At 44.9% G+C, this 20,391-nt stretch overlaps 1 protein-coding gene across 1 annotated transcript in view; it reads left to right on the top strand.

The window, feature by feature from the left end:
• LOC126187999 (glutamate receptor 1-like) overlaps positions 1-20,391 on the top strand; it is a 1,505,209-nt gene that overhangs the window by 1,183,990 nt on the left and 300,828 nt on the right. The window contains exon 9 of the mRNA XM_049929408.1: positions 16,017-16,124. Coding sequence (XP_049785365.1) covers positions 16,017-16,124 — 108 coding nt within the window. The remainder of the gene's footprint in view (positions 1-16,016; positions 16,125-20,391) is intronic.

Raw genomic sequence — 20,391 nt, 5'->3', positions numbered from 1 at the left:
GTAGAAACAGGTGAGATCACAGCACACCTTAGCCTTGTTCGACACCTAGAACATACCACTCTACCAGAATGAGATTTTCACTCTGCAGCGGAGTGTGCGCTGATATGAAACTTCCTGGCAGATTAAAACTGTGTGCCCGACCGAGAGTCGAGTTCGAGTCTCGGTCGGGCACACAGTTTTAATCTGCCAGGAAGTTTCATACCACTCTACCCTTTACGTATCTACACTTACGAGAAAAAACATCATGACCATAGCCAATCGCGAGCTGCCAGTTGGAGTTGCGTCAATGCGACGCGGTAGCGAAAGAACATTCGCGATGCAGAGACAGATGGCGAGTCTGTCTAGCGACGATAAGGGCCTCAAATAGAGAAATCCACTGACACAGGCAGCACTGACAGCGTGCTGAGCGTTATGGCCCGGCGCATGGGAACCAGTATCTCGGAAACGGCCAAGCTGACCAGCTGCTCGCGTGCTAGGCTCGTGAGCATCAATGGTGAAAGAGGTTAAAGGACGGTGAAACTAACTCTAGGTGATAAGATGTTGAACGTCCTCGACTCATCACAGGACGTCGTGATCAGAGGCTTGCCCAGTCTCGAGAGGCTGCGATTTATGTCGTATCTGATGATGGAATACAAAGCTGGTACAGGCACAAGTGTCCCGGAGTCCACGTCGTTGAACTTGAGGCTCTGCAGTAGAAGACCCTGTACTTGTTCCCATGGTGACGCAAAGACGTCGTCAGTTACTGTAGCGTGGGCACGGGCTCATCGACATTGGACCCTCGATCAGTGGAAACGCATCGCCTGGTCTGATGAATCACATTTTATGTTACACCAGGTCGATGACCGAGCGCAGGTAAGCTGTCTTCCAGGCGAACGACTCCTCAAAACACGCACCGCGTCCGTACGCAGACCGGTGGATGCAGTATTACGTCATGAGGAGCATTCATCTGGGTTTCTTTTTGGATCGCCGGAATGCACCATGACAGCTGGGGAGTCCACCAGTATCACTCATGGTTAACGTCTTACCCGATGGCTGTAGCATCTTCCAATAGGACAATTGTCAGACACACAACACCAAAATTGTGCTATAGTGGTTTCAGGCGCTTGATAGTGAACTCAGGTTGGTATTTCGGTCACCAGATTTGCTTCATGTTAACCGGATTGAACACATCTGGAGCGATGTCGGACGCCAGCTGAACACCAGCAAATCGCCGCCCTGTAATTTACGGGAATTGCGTCACACGTACGAACACATGTGGTGTCAGATTCCAAGGATTTGTCGAATCCATGTCTTCGCTGCTGTGTTGCTTTCCAAAACTGGTCTAACATGCTTTTATTCGATGCTCAAAATGTTTTGGCTCATCAGTGCACTTTTCAGTCTGTGAAGTATAGTGCTAATTTATGATGACGATCATTCCACTGTACGTAGGTGGCTGTCAACAAAATATTTTCACACTCTAAGGCAAAAGATGGTTACTGAAATTTTATGAGGAGACCCTACCGCGACGAAAACGGTCTTTGTTTCAAGGATTCCCTCCTCAATTCACGTATCATATTCGTGGTGCTCTTTTCCCTATTTCACGATAATACAAAACGAGCTACCCCTCTGCGAACTTTTTCGTTGTCCTCCGTCAGCCGTAACTATAGCGGATCCCATATCACACAGCAGTGCTCTAGAAGAAGACAGACAACCGTAGTGTAAGTAGTATCTTTAGTGGGTCTGTTGCATTTTTTAAGTCTTATGCCAAGTATCGCAGTATTGGTTTGCTTTCCCCACAACATTATCTATGTGATAGTTCCAATTTAGTGCTGGCAGCTGTAGCCGAGCGGTTATAGGCGCTTCAGTCCGGAACCGCGCGACTGTTACGGTCGCAGGTTCGAATCCTGCCTTGGGCATGGATGTGTGTGGTGTCCTTAGGTTAGTTAGGTTTAAGTAGTTCTAAGTTCTAGGGGACGGATGACCTCAAATGGTAAGTCCCATAGTGCTCAGAGCCATTTAGTTCCAATTTAAGTTATTCGTAAGTGTAATCCATAAGCCTTTACAGTAGTGTGATTTATCGTGTAACCGGAATTTAGCTGAATTCATTTAGTAGTCAAGTAGTTGACTTTAAACTTTTAATTTTTTATATTCAATTGCCATATTTCACACCGAACAGGTATCTTGTCTAAATCATTTTGCAATTGGCTTTGAACATCTGATGACTTTACAAGAAGGTAAATGACAGCAGCATCTGTGAATAATCTAAATGGGATCTTAAATCGTATATAGAGATCAGGAACAGCAGAGGGCCTATAATACTTCCTTAGGGGACGTCGGATATTACGTCTGTTTCATTCTATGGCCTTCCATCAGTTACTGCGAACTGTGATCTTTCTGACAAGAAATACAGACACACAGCTGAAGTGATACGCCATAGGTATCTAATTTTATTAGAAGTCCTTGTGAGAAACGATGTTGCATGCTTTCTGGAAATCGAAAAATACTGAATCAGTTTGACATCCCCTGTCGATAGGACTCATCTAGCGAGAATAAAGCGCTAATCGTGTTTCACAAGAACGATGTTTTGGAGTCCGTGCTGGTAATTAGAGGTAATTAATAATGTTCCAACATAGTTATGTTCCAAAATCCTATAGCAAATCGAAGTTAGCGATAGCTTCACTGTCAAAATACGAGCTGTGGTACATTTTTTAAGGAGCAGATGCCTTGGGATTCTGTCACCTGACGAATTAGATTCACATTTTGCGAGTCTGAGTTCACGTCTGTTGATTGCGACACACGAAAATTTGCGACGGACTGAAAGTGGAACCCGAATTTCATGCTTATCGCTAGCGATCGCCTGAACCACTTCCGTGTCGTATGGAAGATAGGATCGGCGCTAGAGTTGTTGTTGTTGTGGTCTTCAGTCCTGACACTGGTTTGATGTAGCTCTGCATGTTACTCTATCCTGTGCAAGCTTCTTCGTCTCCCAGTACCTACTGCAACCTACATCCTTCTGAATCGGCTTAGTGTATCCATCTCTTGGTCTCCCTCTACTATTTGTACCCTCCACGCTGGCCTCCAATACTAAATTGGTGATCCCTTGATGCCTCAGAACATGTCCTACCAACCGAGCCCTTCTTCTAGTCAAGTTGTGCCACCAACTCCTCTTCTCCCCAATTCTGTTCAATACTTCCTCAGTAGTTATGTGATCTACCCATCTAATCTTCACCATTATTCTGTAGCACCACATTTCGAAAGCTTCTATTCTCTTCTTGTCCAAACTATTTATCGTCCATGTTTCACTTCCATACATGGCTACACTCCAAACAAATACTTTCAGAAACGACTTCCTGACACTTAAATCTATACTCGATGTTAACCGGAGACGTGCTCGAATAGCCGAAGTGTTTCAGGCGACTGCTCGCGATATGCAGGAAATTCGGATTCGTGTCCCGGTCCGACACAAATTTCCGTGTGCCTCAACCAGCTGACGTCAGACCAGATTCGCAAAATCCGAATCCAATTCGTTACAGCAGAGAATTCCACGGCTAAAAATTACAGAAGGCTCGTAGTTTGACAGCTGAAATATTAAAGTAAAGCCGTGCTCTAACTCTCTGAAAATTTCGGCCGTACTTGTAGATTATCACAAGTCGGTAACACTTTGATTGACACGCAGCGATCCTGTCGCATTTAGCCACACTTCGTCTCGGTGCTAAATCCGCCAGAGCGCCGCGCTGTGCTTCGCAGATGCGCTCAACAGAGCGACTGTTGACCCAGCTGTGCACACGCGTTACGTCCTCCTGCTCTTGCCCTAACCTGCCGACACCGACACAGAAATAAAGCGTAGCGCCGGCTGGCTTTGCACTGCCTCTGCAGCCTCCACACATTAAATCCAAATCCGCGGGCTTGTGCGCGCTGACTCGCGAACCGCGGCGCGCGGCCTCCGGTTTAATATTCTTTGTGCGGCGGCGAAATCCTTTCGCGCGGCCCGCCAAATGATACTTTCGAAACAGCGGCGCGCGAGATGAGCCACCCGGTCTCTCTCCCACTCTCTCTTTCTCTCTTCGTCCTCTCTCCCTCTCTCTGACATACACTCCCACCGACTCTGTAACCACCCAAAAAAGCAGGCAGCGGCGCGCACACTCGCCAGCCAACATGCACGTGGCCCAGCCACTCTTCCCCCCTCCCTCCCTGCCCCTTGACATGCTTCCAACTTCCTCTACTCTACTGCCCTCGTGTTCCCCTTTTTTTCGCTTTTGACGCAGCTCTCGCTGCCTCCCTTTCCGCTGGAATTGGCCCGGTTTATTCCGCGCGCGACGCGACAGCATAAAAATAACATCCATAATACTCGGCCGCGTGCTTCGGCGCGGGCTCGCTGCCCATAAACACACTGTTACGCCCTCCCCTCCCTTCCCCTCCTTCGGTGGCGTGTGGTGGGGGCCAGAGAGCACGCTCACGCACCTGCTCCTCAGTCCACAGCGACTGTACGCACTCTCCCCCATAGCCAAGTCCGCGTGTTCGCTTTCCACGCAACTCCGCGTGGAACCAGAGCTGAAACAAATTCCCCTCCGGTCGACTTAGACTCTCTCCGCTTTTCCCCGTGCCTCCCGATTCTTCCGGAAAGCCCTCGACTCCCTCCAGTTCGCGACGGCTCCTTACAGCGACTCCATCTCGACCAGCTCCTTACGAAAGCTCTCGACCAAATTTAATTCTGCGTAGATAAAAAGTGCTCCAGAGTGCTGCAGGAACGATCGATAAGGCGGTGTGACGTCTCAGAGCATCGCCTTGGCCGTATCAGCTTTCTCTACTGGCCAAGCCGGCCGGGGTCACCGAGCGGTTCTAGGCGCTACAGTCTGGAACAGCGCGACCGCTACGGTCGCAGGTTCGAATCCTGCCTCCGGCATGGGTGATTGTGTGTGATGTCCTTAGGTTAGTTGGGTTTAAGTAGTTGTAAGTTCTAGGGGACTGATGACCTCAGAAGTTAAGTCCCATAGTTCTCAGAGTCATTTGAACCATCTAATGGTCTACTGGCCAGTCTCTTACTATGATTCTGCGTCTTCTGAAAATAGTGCCTACACTGATGGTGGAAAGGAATAACATGGATAAACCAGGGCGTTTGGTATGACACTTAGGCCTTGACCAATGATGTCAAATGGAGCCCCAAAGAAGCAATACAACTATGGTGTGAAGATGGCGACAAAGAACCGTAAAGTTTTCCATCGCACGAAAATGTAAACATCAAAAACAGAATCGTGTATATTTTTCATAATAAATATTGAAATTAACTGGGCCGTTGCCCCAAAGTAAGAGATTTTTTTTTGGCGGGGGGGGGGGGGGGGGGGACGGGTACTAACTATAATCTAACGTAACAACCTCAAAAATTACAATAATAGTAAACTAGACACATTTCTGACAGCGACATAAGAAAGAGAAAAAATAAAAAAGGGACAATAAAAGTGAAAAAACTATCTGGTATCGAAATCCACAGTTGAGCAATATAAGTCTACTTGAGAGACCGATACAAAAAAAAAGAAAGAGTGGTATATGAAAATCCAAATCCAAAGCCAAAGCAGCAGCATCGAACAAAGCGAAAACTCGCGAAAATTAACGAAATAAAGTTCCAAAACGTCAGTCATGGTACCATAAAACCAAACCTCACTCATATATCTAGCATCGGAAATCTAACCACAGCGTTGTAGGTAAAACAAAACTCCCAGATACCTCATTCACAGTCCAATGCCATTACCAAAAAGAAACAAAACCAAAAAATTGCATCAGCCCCATTTTCATATAGAAGAAATACACAATTAGGCACATATGCCCAGATACCGTACATGCTACAAAACAAACATACCAAACAAAGTCAGATCTAGCAATCTAGCTCTTGCAAAACAATATAGTAACGAAATTTCGCCACTAATTAGCCTAGAGCTCTTAAGCTTGGAACCCATCCGGATAGAAAACCATACATTGCTCGTCTGACAACGCCCCATATACCGATCTCTGATTCGAGATGCAGCAAATTTGGTCAGTCTCATACTTTCTCCGCAAACCGAATAACTGTAGGAATTTAATCGTGCTCAAAATGCCGCCCCCACTGCGACATTCGTAGTAAAATCCACAACTAACAAAGAAACGAAAGATAAATTTGTATCTCCAACCATAAACAACACACCGTTTTAATAATTCTAAACTGAAAACGAATCTGTTGCCCACAACTGCCAACATCAAAATACACTCCTGGAAATTGAAATAAGAACACCGTGAATTCATTGTCCCAGGAAGGGGAAACTTTATTGACACATTCCTGGGGTCAGATACATCACATGATCACACTGACAGAACCACAGGCACGTAGACACAGGCAACAGAGCATGCACAATGTCGGCACTAGTACAGTGTATATCCACCTTTCGCAGCAATGCAGGCTGCTATTCTCCCATGGAACTGGCGCCTCAGTTGGACCAGCGTTCGTGCTGGACGTGCAGACCGCGTGAGACGACGCTTCATCCAGTCCCAAACATGCTCAATGGGGGACAGATCCGGAGATCTTGCTGGCCAGGGTAGTTGACTTACACCTTCTAGAGCACGTTGGGTGGCACGGGATACATGCGGACGTGCATTGTCCTGTTGGAACAGCAAGTTCCCTTGCCGGTCTAGGAATGGTAGAACGATGGGTTCGATGATGGTTTGGATGTACCGTGCACTATTCAGTGTCCCCTCGACGATCACCAGTGGTGTACGGCCAGTGTAGGAGATCGCTCCCCACACCATGATGCCGGGTGTTGGCCCTGTGTGCCTCGGTCGTATGCAGTCCTGATTGTGGCGCTCACCTGCACGGCGCCAAACACGCATACGACCATCATTGGCACCAAGGCAGAAGCGACTCTCATCGCTGAAGACGACACGTCTCCATTCGTCCCTCCATTCACGCCTGTCGCGATACCACTGGAGGCGGGCTGCACGATGTTGGGGCGTGAGCGGAAGACGGCCTAACGGTGTGCGGGACCGTAGCCCAGCTTCATGGAGACGGTTGCGAATCGTCCTCGCCGATACCCCAGGAGCAACAGTGTCCCTAATTTGCTGGGAAGTGGCGGTGCGGTCCCCTACGGCACTGCGTAGGATCCTACGGTCTTGGCGTGCATCCGTGCGTCGCTGCGGTCCGGTCCCAGGTCGACGGGCACGTGCACCTTCCGCCGACCACTGGCGACAACATCGACGTACTGTGGATATCTCACGCCCCACGTGTTGAGCAATTCGGCGGTACGTCCACCCGGCCTTCCGCATGCCCACTATACGCCCTCGCTCAAAGTCCGTCAACTGCACATACGGTTCACGTCCACGCTGTCGCGGCATGCTACCAGTGTTAAAGACTGCGATGGAGCTCCGTATGCCACGGCAAACTGGCTGACACTGACGGCGGCGGTGCACAAATGCTGCGCAGCTAGCGCCGTTCGACGGCCAACACCGCGGTTCCTGGTGTGTCCGCTGTGCCGTGCGTGTGATCATTGCTTGTACAGCCCTCTCGCAGTGTCCGGAGCAAGTATGGTGGGTCTGACACACCGGTGTCAATGTGTTCTTTTTTCCATTTCCAGGAGTGTAACTCGCTAATAAATCGCCATAAACTCTTCCAACATTATTAACACAAACATCATTCAGGGAGTTCCAGTATCACCGACACCACTCGCAAATAATTTTAAAACGTGGACAACATATACTAGAGGGTGCCACCACGTACTGCAATACGCTCTCTGCAGACACGGTACTTTTAAAATACGCGGCCGCGCGGTTAGAGGCGCCACGCGCGGGTTGCGCACCCCTCCTGCCGGAGGTTCGAGTCCTCCCTCGGGGATGGGTGTGTGTGTTGTTCTTAGCTTAAGTTAGTTTAAGTAGTGTGTAAGTCTAGGGACTGATAACCTTAGCAGTTTGGTCCCTTAGGAATTCACACATATTTGAACTTTTTTTTTAAAATACGCTACAACACCGTGACGTCACACAGCACTACACAATTAAGTGATAAGTGGAAACAAACAGGTCGTGTCGAGCGCTGAAGTTGACCAAATAACACAACGAAGGCTTTTGCGGGCGGTACCTACTTCTGTTACGACTTTCGGACTCAGATTTCGTAGTCAATACACAAAGCTACTCGTATTTACTAAGGTTTCATCTCCGTCTGCGGGAGACAACTGCATCGTGTACTCGAGGGGCCCGAGTTTACAGGGGCTTTACAAGCTGCACACTTACTCCCATCCATACATGTAGATCACTCACGCCCATATCTTAGTCGCGTTAAGGTTTGAAATTTATATCCAAATCATGCGAGGAGAGAAAACAGTCGAGTTTCTGTCATTACGGTCTATGTGCATTGGTAGTGTCAGTTACAGTTTTCTCATTTGTGGCTTAAGTTCAGCATTGATTTTAAGATCTGAATGACTCTTTTTATTAGTTTTACACGTGCAGTAGCACAGTTAAACTAATTTCTTCTACATTATGAAAATTAAAGGTATGATTATCATTTTTACATATGGCTAGCTGAACGGGTACCAAACAGTTTCAAACACTGTATTGATATTACTTCCTTTTTACTAACGAAGTAATTTCAATCCTTCGGTGAACTTCTGTTTCTGTTGGACTGTGCGCTATATCGTTTAAAAGATGCCCTTCATTTTTCGTCATTTAATATTTACTGAACATACTGGCGCTACCTATTGTCTCATTACTGACTGAATCCATAAATATATTTTCTTAAAATACGGGTCCACTTCTTTGTTACAAACGAGGAGCGACAGTAAAGTACTGAGACTGACGTGAAAAAAAATGTTGCTTACCGTTTTAGTCAAGTTTAGTGTTGTCTCCTTCCAAGTATTTCCCTTCTGATTGCACACACTTTTTCCAGCGCTTCTGCCATTGATGGCAACATTTCTGGAACTCATCTTCTGTAATATCGTCCAAGACCATCGTCACAGCTTTTTGAACATCTTGCGTTGTTTGAAAATCGTGTCCCTTGACCGCCGTTTTGACTCTTGAAAATAGAAAAAAGTCGCATGGAGCGATATTTGGTGAATAAGGTGGCTGTGGTTAAACTGAAATTTGTTTTGAGGTTAAAAATTGCTGTACTGATAGAGCAATATGGGATGGCGCATTATCGTGATGCAGAATCCAATTATCAGCAATGTTGGCACGGACACAAAGAACTCTTTTACGAAGTCTTTCTAAAATTTCTTTGTAGTAATATTGGTTAACTGTTTCTCCAGGAGGCACCCACTCTTTATGAACAATTCCCTTGGAATCAAAGAAGCACACAAACACGCATTTCACTTTTGACTTTGACATGCGAGCTTTTTTTGGTCTGGGTGATCACTTTGGGCACCATTACAAACTTTGACGTTTTGTCTCTGGATGGTACTGAAAACAGCAACCTTCATCACCAGTGATAACACGGCTCAACAATTCTAGATTGATTTCCGTTTGCTCTAACAGATCTGCTGCCACATTTTTCCGTATTTCTCGCTGTTGGGGTGTGAGATTTTTGGGGAAAATTTTTGCACAAATCTTTCTCATACCAAGATGTTCAGTTATTATTAGACGAACCGTTTCTCGATTGGTGTTCAGTTCTTCCGCAATCATTTTCACGGATAAGCTTCGATCAGATCGTGCGAGTTCACGCACCCTGACCAAGTTGACATCCGCCCGTGAGGTTGATGGTCGTCCACTGTGGTCTCCATCTTCAACATTCGTTCTGCCTTCACTAAACATTTTATGCCAACGAAAAACATGAGTTCTTGACATAACCTCTTCTCCAAAAGCCTTCTGAAGCTTACCATAAGTTGTCGCGTTTTCACCCAATTTAACGCAGAAAGAAATGGAATACCGTTGCGCAATAATATGCGGTTTCATTTCCGTGACGAGCGTCACAAACACGTGTTTACGTATTACAGCACAACTCACGACTGAGCAGTTGCATCGATGTGCCGCTTGGACTAGAAGCAGCTTATAGACCAAAGTCAAAGATATTGTGCCTACGCAAGCCTGTGGGGTTACCATATCTTGCAAAGAAAATCACTGTCATTACTTCTTTGTCGCACCCCATATCATGGGCTTGATGAAGCCATTCTACTTCTTATCTTGAGCCGGAAGTGCATCTCTGTTTGCCCGTCCAGTGAGTACAATGTCGTCTGACGAAAAAAAGAGAATTTGTTTGAATTTGGCCCAATGATTAACCTGTAATATGCATCGCAGTCAGACTATAGATACTTCAGCACGACTAATCAGGGAATGAATTTCAAATGGCTCTGAGCACTATGGGACTCAACATCTGAGGTCATAAGTCCCCTAGAACTCAGAACTACTTAAACCTAACTAACCTAAGGACATAACACACACCCATGCCCGAGGCAGGATTCGAACCTGCGACCGTAGCAGTCCCGCGGTTCCGGACTGCAGCGCCAGAACCGAATGAATTTCACAAATCATCTGAAAATACGTTTCTCAAGAAGGGCAGCTATTGTCAATAATCACGGGACGCGGACAACAGTGGCGGAATGCTCGTGCTGGATAAGGCTATAAAGCTAACTTACTGTTCTCCATGAAAAAAGACATTTATTGAAAATGAAGTAACCTGTTCTCTCATTTTGGTAACCATTTAACAGATCAAAATCATCTTAATATCAAGGTTCGTTATGGGGAATAATTTCTTAATAAACTCTAGAACTCTATAGGTAATATTCTACCAATAAAATAACGTTTCATCGAATGCACATGACACCGTCACTTTTGTAAACTCATTAGAACTCAGACATGCGCTACTGATGGGAAAAGGAAGAAAACAGAAGATAAATCCATCAGCCGAACGGAAACTAGGCATACCTGCTAATCATGGGTGACTACCGTCGAACCTTGCTTGTGACTACTTATTTTGCTCTAGAAAAACAGTAGAGCACCATGAAGCAACCCTAATATGTGTCGGTAAATAAAAACAAGTCACTCTTTCGAGGAAACTGAGCTGAAAACCGAAAAAGTTTACACAGGCAAAACTAAGTCACGTAATTACCGTGATAGCTGTATCCAGCCGCTGCACAAATGCCTGCATTGTTAAACGAAACGTCTAACCAAAATCGTAACCAAAATGTTTAATCCCAAGTGCTCTCCAAAGCAGCAGATGTTACCACATGTCAGCCCACAACTAGCTAACTCCGAAAATTTTCTAAAACTCACAGACCCTGCGACATGCAGCCTAATCCTTGACTGTGGAGGACGCTGTTGCCAGACAATCATAAACAAACGATTTCGTGGTGCCAAGTGCCTTGTCCAACAGGGAGGAACGTAGGAACGCCAATGGTTGTTGCTCAAGACAAGCAACAGATTACCGTACAAAATGCTCCGTGGAATTCTCCGCAGTTCGCGCGATGGCCTTCCCGACCAAATGCATGACGTACTTTTTGAAAATAAGCGGCACAACTGGGGTTTTCAGCCTGAAAACGCGAGAAGCCAGCTTTGAAAATTAATATTTCAGTCGATCTTCCCACGTTTCTACAAACAAAACTAAGAAAGTTATACTATTCTACGTTCGGATATGCACTCTCATTTAGTCACAAATTAATATGTTACGGATCTAACAGTGTATATGGGTCATATAAGATACTGATATGAAATAAAAGTAAATAAAATCAATGATGTCGGTTACGAAGTTGGTTGCTCACGTAATCCTTGTCCCATGCAAGGCCATACGATACTCAAATTGCCAAAAAACTATCTTCTGAAGATGGTGAAGCCACCTTAATGATGGCGAATAAGAACCTCACGAAAGGTGGATGAGACAGCCAACTTCACGGAAGTGGAAGACGAAATATCAGTTTCACATGAAGCATACAGTTTTCTGAAAATTTCTCAGGCATATATGTGACTTGTTTTGTTTTGCTTTTGTAAGCATTGACCTACCCCATGAACCATGGACCTTGCCATTGGTGGGGAGGCTTGCGTGCCTCAGCGATAAAGATGGCCGTACCGTAGGTGCAACCACAACGGAGGGGTATCTGTTGAGAGGCCAGACAAACGTGTGGTTCCTGAAGAGGGGCAGCAGCCTTTTCAGTAGTCGCAGGGGCAACAGTCTGGATGATTGACTGATCTGGCCTTGCAATACTAACCAAAACGGCCTTGCTGTGCTGGTACTGCGAACGGCTGAACGCAAGGGGAAACTACAGCCGTAATTTTTCCCGAGGACATGCAGCTTTACTGTATGGTTAAATGATGATGGCGTCCTCTTGGATAAAATATTCCGGAGGTAAAATAGTCCCCCATTCGGATCTCCGGGCAGGGACTACTCAAGAGGACGTCGTTATCAGGGGAAAGAAAACTGGCGTTCTACGGATCGGAGCGTGGAATGTCAGATCCCTTAATCGGGCAGGTAGGTTAGAAAATTTAAAAGGGAAATGGACAGGTTGAAGTTAGATGTAGTGGGAATTAGTGAAGTTCGGTGGCAGAAGGAACAAGACTTGTGGTCAGGTGAATACGGGATTATAAATACAAAATCAAATACGGGTAATGCAGGAATAGGTTTAAAAATGAATAAAAAAATAGGAGTGCGGGTAAGCTATTACCAACAGCGTAGTGAACGCATTATTGTGGCCAAGATAGACATGAAGCCCATGCCTACTACAGTAGTACAAGTTTATATGCCAACTAGTTGTGCAGATGATGAAGAAATTGATGAAATATATGATGAGATAAAAGAAATTATTCAGGTATATAGAGGGTCTATACAAGGGCGATGTACATGAGGACAATATTATGGAAATGGAAGAGGATGTAGATGAAGATGAAATGGGAGATACGATACTGCGTGAAGAGTTTGACAGAGCACTGAAAGACCTGAGTCGAAACAAGGCCCCCGGAGTAGACAACATTCCATTGGAACTACTGACGGCCTTGGGAGAGCCAGTCCTGACAAAACTCTACCATCTGGTGAGCAAGATGTATGAAACAGGCGAAATACCCTCAGACTTCAAGAAGAATATAATAATTCCAATCCCAAAGAAAGCAGGTGTTGACAGATGTGAAAATTACCGAACAATCAGTTTAATAAGCCACAGCTGCAAAATATTAACACGTATTCTTTACAGACGAATGGAAAAACTAGTAGAAGCCGACCTCGGGGAAGATCAGTTTGGATTCCGTAGAAATACTATAACACGTGAGGCAATATTGACCATACTACTTATCTTAGAAGAAAGTTAATGAAAGGCAAACCTACGTTTCTAGCATTTGTAGACTTAGAGAAAGCTTTGGACAATGTTGACTGAAATACTCTCTTTCAAATTCTAAAGGTGGCAGGTGTAAAATACAGCGAGCGAAAGGCTATTTACAATTTGTACAGAAACCAGATGGCAGTTATAAGAATCAAGGGGCATGAAAGGGAAGCAGCGGTTGGGAAGGGAGTGAGACAGTGTTGTAGCCTGTCCCCGATGTTATTCAATCTATATATTGAGCAAGCGGTAAAGGAAACCAAACAAAAATTTGGAGTAGGTATTAAAGTCCATGGAGAAGAAATAAAGACGTTGAGGTTCGTCAATGACATTGTAATTCTGTCAGAGACGGCAAAGGACTTGGAAGAGCACTTGAACGGAATGGATAGTGTCTTGAAAGGAGGATATAAGATGAACATCAACAAAAGCAAAACGAGAATAATGGAATGTAGTCGAATTAAGTCGGGTGATGCTGAGGGAATTAGATTAGGAAATGAGACACTTAAAGTAGTAAAGGAGTTTTGCTATTTGGTGAGCAAAATAACTGATGATGGTCGAAGTAGACAGGATATAAAATGTAGACTGTCAATGGCAAGGAAAGCATTTCTGAAGAAGAGACATTTGTTAACATCGAGTATAGATTTAAGTGTCAGGAAGTCGTTTCTGAAAGTATTTCTATGGAGTGCAGCCATGTATGGAAGTGAAACACGGAAGATAAATAGTTTGGACAAGAAGAGAATAGAAGCTTTCGAAATGTGGTGCTCCAGAAGAATGCTGAAGATTAGATGGGTAGATCACATAACTAATGAGGAGGTATTGAATAGAATTTGGGAGAAGAGGAGTTGGTGGCACAACTTGACTAGAAGAAGGGATCGGTTGGTAGGACATGTTCTGAGGCATCAAGGGATCACCAATTTAGTATTGGAGGCCAGCGTGGAGGGTACAAATAGTAGAGGGAGACCAAGAGATGAATACACTAAGCAGATTCAGAAGGATGTAAGTTGCAGTAAATACTGGGAGATGAAGAAGCTTGCACAGGATAGACTAGCATGGAGAGCTGCATCAAACCAGTCTCAGGACTGAAGACAAAAATAACAACAAGCATTTACATCCGTTCTGTCTATAATATTCTTTTTTTACACAATATAAGCGTTTATATTTTATAACTTTTTCTTAATCCAGTACTTATACCGGGTAGTTTTAATTAATGTGCAGTTAGTCACAGAGGTTCAGTGTCTATTGCGTTAATGGAAAACCGGTTTGCACTGAACAAAATGGTCTCAATTTTGGCCACTTGGTGCAAATCTGGCGCTGTGAATGCAAGAAGGTGTATAGAAATTTTTCCATGTGAAATGGATTAGTAACCTTTCGTGGGCAGGACAGGTCAAACAAGCAAGAGGGGCATAATGTTCATTTTATTATTAATCGCAGTTTACATAGATTATTCAATATAAGCACCGGAGATGTCGACGAGATGTTGTACAGTACCAGATCTACACCTGGTGGCGAAATGTGGAACTATTTTTTTCGGTACAAATCTGTTTAGCATTAGCACATTAGCATATCGACCAAGTTCCGCTGCCCTACCATAGTTACATTCTACACTGAACGTCCGTGAGTATCTGCACTTTAATTATAAGCACCCGGTACAAAACAATATCAAAATAAGAGGCATAGTACAGTGTATTAGAATACTTTGGTTAAACAGAGAACTGTTGTAGTGAATGGAATAATATTTTTTTATCGTATTAAAATCTTCGTCTGTCATCGAGTTTTAAGAGTCAGGACAAACATACTCGTACGTTTAATTTTAAAAATATATGTTCACAAAAGTTTTTTATTGTTAAAATAACTTTACCCGTGGACGAAACATTACTTGCTTTCACATATCTTTGGTTGAAACGAAACGCTGCACAAGATATCACCCTTGTATTAAAGTAACATTTACTGGCGGAATACTGCAGTATGCTAATGGCAGCCATCATAAGTCAACTGACTGAGTTGTTGGTTTCAATATAATGAAATGCGCAATCTATATCATCTACTGCATAAGGCTATAGACGGGGCACCAACATTCGTTACATTATGGCGAATGCGTGATTAGCTCTGGCAGAGGACACTACACGCGATTAAAAGGAATCAATCGTTACTGTTCTGAACCAAGTTAGTACCCATGTTTTATTTTATTTCAGTTCCTCTTCTTTTCTGTCAAAATCATTATGCTAGAATGTATAGACTTTTAACAGATACTGATAAACACCATGATAATTTTAAACAACAAAAAGAGAGAGTAAATCAGAACAGAATAAAACCTGTTGTTTAGGTTGATCGTTACAATGTTTGTATTTACACAGTGTCTACAGCTCCACATTACAGCTTTGGTAAATATTATTAATCTAGATTGACGTCAGTTATTTGCGAGATAAAAACTTGTGGCGAACCAGACTCGAACCCGGATTTCCCGCTTATGCCGAGCGACTGCCTCAACAACTTCGGCTATCCGAGCACACCTCCAAGACCTACCCCAACTTCACAAATCACGGAGTCAACAACTCTTACCCTTGCGCATTTCGTTATTCCCCCACAGCGAGAGGCATATTTTATCGTCGGGCTATATAGTAGACGTCTTACTGCAAATAAGTTCATAAGAGAGCTCTCCAATCCTTGAACTAGTCTATTCGTCGAGAATAACGCTTTCAAAATGCGCAGCAGCTTTCGAAGAGAGTCCAGAATTTGACATGTTATTGAACTAGGGGATGTGAGGGTCTGGGAGTTGACAGTGGACATTTGTTTCAGGTGGAACTGGAGGGCCTGACAGGAGACATACGCTTCAACGACGACGGCCGCCGCCAGAACTACACGCTGCACGTCGTCGAGATGACGATCAACAGCGCCATGGTCAAGGTGAACACTCGACGGGCTGTGGGATGATTCTGTATACCGAGAAGCTCAAGAATACTTAAGTTGTAGAGATTAGCTGAAAAATAACGATCAGCAACTGATGCAGACGCAGCTATGTTCGCTGCTGGTCCAAAAGCTGCCCTAATTGAATAATCGACGTCTCATGTCTCGGGAGTTCGTACTTTGTAGCAGATAACATTCGTTGTACGTAGTACAAAGTAGGAGAGTTGTTATATTCGTTGTAGAAACTACGGGTGTTCATCGACAAGTTGTGTTAAAAACGTAGTTAATGAACATTTTACTTCTTTTGTTTTCAACGATGCACAGTACTCGTCCACAGAAAAAATACACTCTCCAGACGACAAAAACATCTTCCCTACAATGTCTCTAAAATAAAATTCATTTTTTGGGCGGGAGGAGGGGGTGGGGGAAGGCGGGCGGCACAGCAATCTTCTGACTTGTTTGATACGACCCGTCGCGAATTCCTCTCTTGTGCTATATTTACAGCTTCGAAGAACACTTGCACGGCTGTATTACAATCTATGTCTTTCCCTACAACTTTTATCCTCTACATCTCCCTCTAATAACATGGAAGTTACTACCTGATTTCTTATTGTATGTCCTACGAAGGGCGTTCAACAACTGATGCAACACTTTTTTGTGTGAAAGCAGTTTGGATTTATTTGGAAAACAAATGCACCATAACATTCACCACGCTTTTGGATACAATACCCTATTTTTCAACATAATCTCCGTTTCAGTATGAGGGCTTCGTGCCACTTTACTAGAGGGTCCGTCTGCCCGCTCTACCGTATCTTCCTTCGCCGTCGGCGTTGTCGTTGTTACCGTGAGACACCGTTATACCAAGAGGAAAGGCGCGTCGATCTTAGAGCATGAGATATGATGACCTTAAGCCATTGACAACACACAACGGTCACGGTAGCACCTGATTCCAGAATAGCTGCAGTAGCTAAGATCTACGAACATCGCCTGTTGACCAGGTCTCCAAAACTTAACTCGTAACGAGATCCCTTCAAAGCAAATTGTCATAACGATCGTCTATAAAGGCTTCGTACAACGAGAAGAAATGTTACGGTTGATGGAATAATAACAGATACGACCAAACTGTCTTGTCTCTTCTGCTTTATTTAACATAACTTCGTTCACAGTTTCATTTCGCATTCACCACTCATTCACCGGAACCCTTTGATGAACAGTTTTGGTTGCTTAACACCAACAGTCAATGATAATGATACAGCTTTTCTCCTTTTTATAAATTTAAGCCCGCTCTCCGTGATATAATGAAAAAAAAAACCGGTCTCAATACAGCGTCCCTCGTGAGAGGCGAATAGACTTATCCCGGAATTGACCGCCCTGTAGGTGTACTCAATTTAATGACCACACTTCGCTGTCCGCTATTTCGCGTAACTGAATGTCCATTTGTTAGTCTGATTATACACTGTAGCTATTTAAAATTTGTCCCTATATTTTTCACAACGCACAATTAGCACTTCGTTACATATTTTTTTTTTTTTTTCTAAGAGTAAACGGAAAAAAAGACGCCGTATCATGGGCTTAGTCGACATAAAGCAAAACACCTTAATATGCCCAATTTCACCTCTTCTTATAGGATCGGCTACCTTACTCATTAATTTACTACATATTGTTTCCAATAACACTAAACAGGTATCGCCGTTATATTTTAATTGTATTCAAAAGCATGTTACTACTATTATGACCAACCAAATCGTCACAAATCGCGCGGCGTGCGTTTTTAATGATAACTTTACGCTATTCAATTAAATCGCGCGGCGTGCGTTTTTTAATGATAACTTTACGCTATTCAGTTTCCGTTACAGCTATCTTGACTCGTAATGTTACACCGCATCGTGCCACTCTAATGGTCGACATCGGAGCCAGTGTGTGCTGTAATAACCTCCCCATCGTCCAAGAACTGCTTCCAGTGGAGTGAATCCCTCATTGGTCCAAACATACGAAAGTCGGAAGGTGCTACATCCGAGCTGTAGGGTTTTGTGGCGATGTTCGGCAAATAATTGTCACGATCATCCTCGTAACACGCAAGTAATTCCGCACAGATGGTCCTTCGTTGCTCTTTGTGGTCTTCAATTAGACGGCGAGAAACACAGCGGACACATACCTCTGAATACCCCGTCTGTTGGACGAGTGTTTCAGCACTACCAAGAGAGACATCCAGTTGAGAAGCGAAGAGTTTGATTGAAACTCAGTGACAGCTCTCTGCTTGGAACGCTCCTATGTTGCAGAAGTCATTATTTAGGCTACTTAGAGCGCCATCACCTATCTGGGCTAAAGAAGGAAAATTCCACGATGTCCCTCAACGAATCCCGCATTTTTTCTAACGAAATTCGCCGAGAAAAAAAAGTTCTGCATTACTTATTGAACGCCCCTCATATATCCTGTTCCTTCATCTTGAAATTATTTTCCATATATTCCTTACCTCGCGGATTCTACGGAAAACCTCCTCATTTCTCATCTTTTCAGTGCAATTTTCAACGTCGTTCTGTAGCACCAAACCAGAGCCGGTTCGATTATCTTCTTTTCTGGTTTTCCTTCAGTCCATAATTCACTGCCATAAATGGTGTGCTCCCAGCATACATTCTCTGATATTTCATTCTCAAATTAATGTCGGTGTTTGATACTAGTATACCAATAGACTCCTCTCTTTCGGCAAATGTCGGTGTTAGTCTGCTTTCTACGTCCTCCTTGCTTCTTCCGTAGTGTGTCAGATGTGGAAAACAGTGTCCTATAAACGTATGACCGGAGAAAAAACCTTGCTGAGATATAGACTACAAGGTTCTGTTAGCATTACATTGTTACACCAATTGTGCATCAACCACGGATCCACGGATGCTACCGCGCTATTTTTTGTCAACACTCTGTATAACACAGGTCGCGTATGCTGAATAGAAAACAGAAAACGTTATGAGACGCAGACTCACGGAGAGCATGGATCAGAAATTATTAAGAAGTGGAATTTGTGAGATTCTACAGACGTGACTTCTCAAGCGTGAGCACCCGCGTTGTCACGATACAAGATAACTGTCTCTTGAGCTCCTGTTCTGATCGTATCTGCGTCGTCTCATTATACACTCCTGGAAATTGAAATAAGAACACCGTGAATTCATTGTCCCAGGAAGGGGAAACTTTATTGACACATTCCTGGGGTCAGATACATCACATGATCACACTGACAGAACCACAGGCACATAGACACAGGCAACAGAGCATGTACAATGTCGGCACTAGTACAGTGTATATCCACCTTTCGCAGCAATGCAGGCTGCTATTCTCCCATGGAGACGATCGTAGAGATGCTGGATGTAGTCCTGTGGAACGGCTTGCCATGCCATTTCCACCTGGCGCCTCAGTTGGACCAGCGTTCGTGCTGGACGTGCAGACCGCGTGAGACGACGCTTCATCCAGTCCCAAACATGCTCAATGGAGGACAGATCCGGAGATCTTGCTGGCCAGGGTAGTTGACTTACACCTTCTAGAGCACGTTGGGTGGCACGGGATACATGCGGACGTGCATTGTCCTGTTGGAACAGCAAGTTCCCTTGCCGGTCTAAGAATGGTAGAACGATGGGTTCGATGACGGTTTGGATGTACCGTGCACTATTCAGTGTCCCCTCGACGATCACCAGTGGTGTACGGCCAGTGTAGGAGATCGCTCCCCACACCATGATGCCGGGTGTTGGCCCTGTGTGCCTCGGTCGTATGCAGTCCTGATTGTGGCGCTCACCTGCACGGCGCCAAACACGCATACGACCATCATTGGCACCAAGGCAGAAGCGACTCTCATCGCTGAAGACGACACGTCTCCATTCGTCCCTCCATTCACGCCTGTCGCGACACCACTGGAGGCGGGCTGCACGATGTTGGGGCGTGAGCGGAAGACGGCCTAACGGTGTGCGGGACCGTAGCCCAGCTTCATGGAGACGGTTGCGAATGGTCCTCGCCGATACCCCAGGAGCAACAGTGTCCCTAATTTGCTGGGAAGTGGCGGTGCGGTCCCCTACGGCACTGCGTAGGATCCTACGGTCTTGGCGTGCATCCGTGCGTCGCTGCGGTCCGGTCCCAGGTCGACGGGCACGTGCACCTTCCGCCGACCACTGGCGACAACATCGACGTACTGTGGATATCTCACGCCCCACGTGTTGAGCAATTCGGCGGTACGTCCACCCGGCCTTCCGCATGCCCACTATACGCCCTCGCTCAAAGTCCGTCAACT

The sequence above is a fragment of the Schistocerca cancellata genome, chromosome 5 (genome assembly GCF_023864275.1).
Source record: "Schistocerca cancellata isolate TAMUIC-IGC-003103 chromosome 5, iqSchCanc2.1, whole genome shotgun sequence".
Lineage (NCBI taxonomy): Eukaryota > Metazoa > Arthropoda > Insecta > Orthoptera > Acrididae > Schistocerca > Schistocerca cancellata.
Note: the sequence above shows the minus strand (reverse complement) of the source record. Positions and strands in the feature narration are given on the sequence as shown.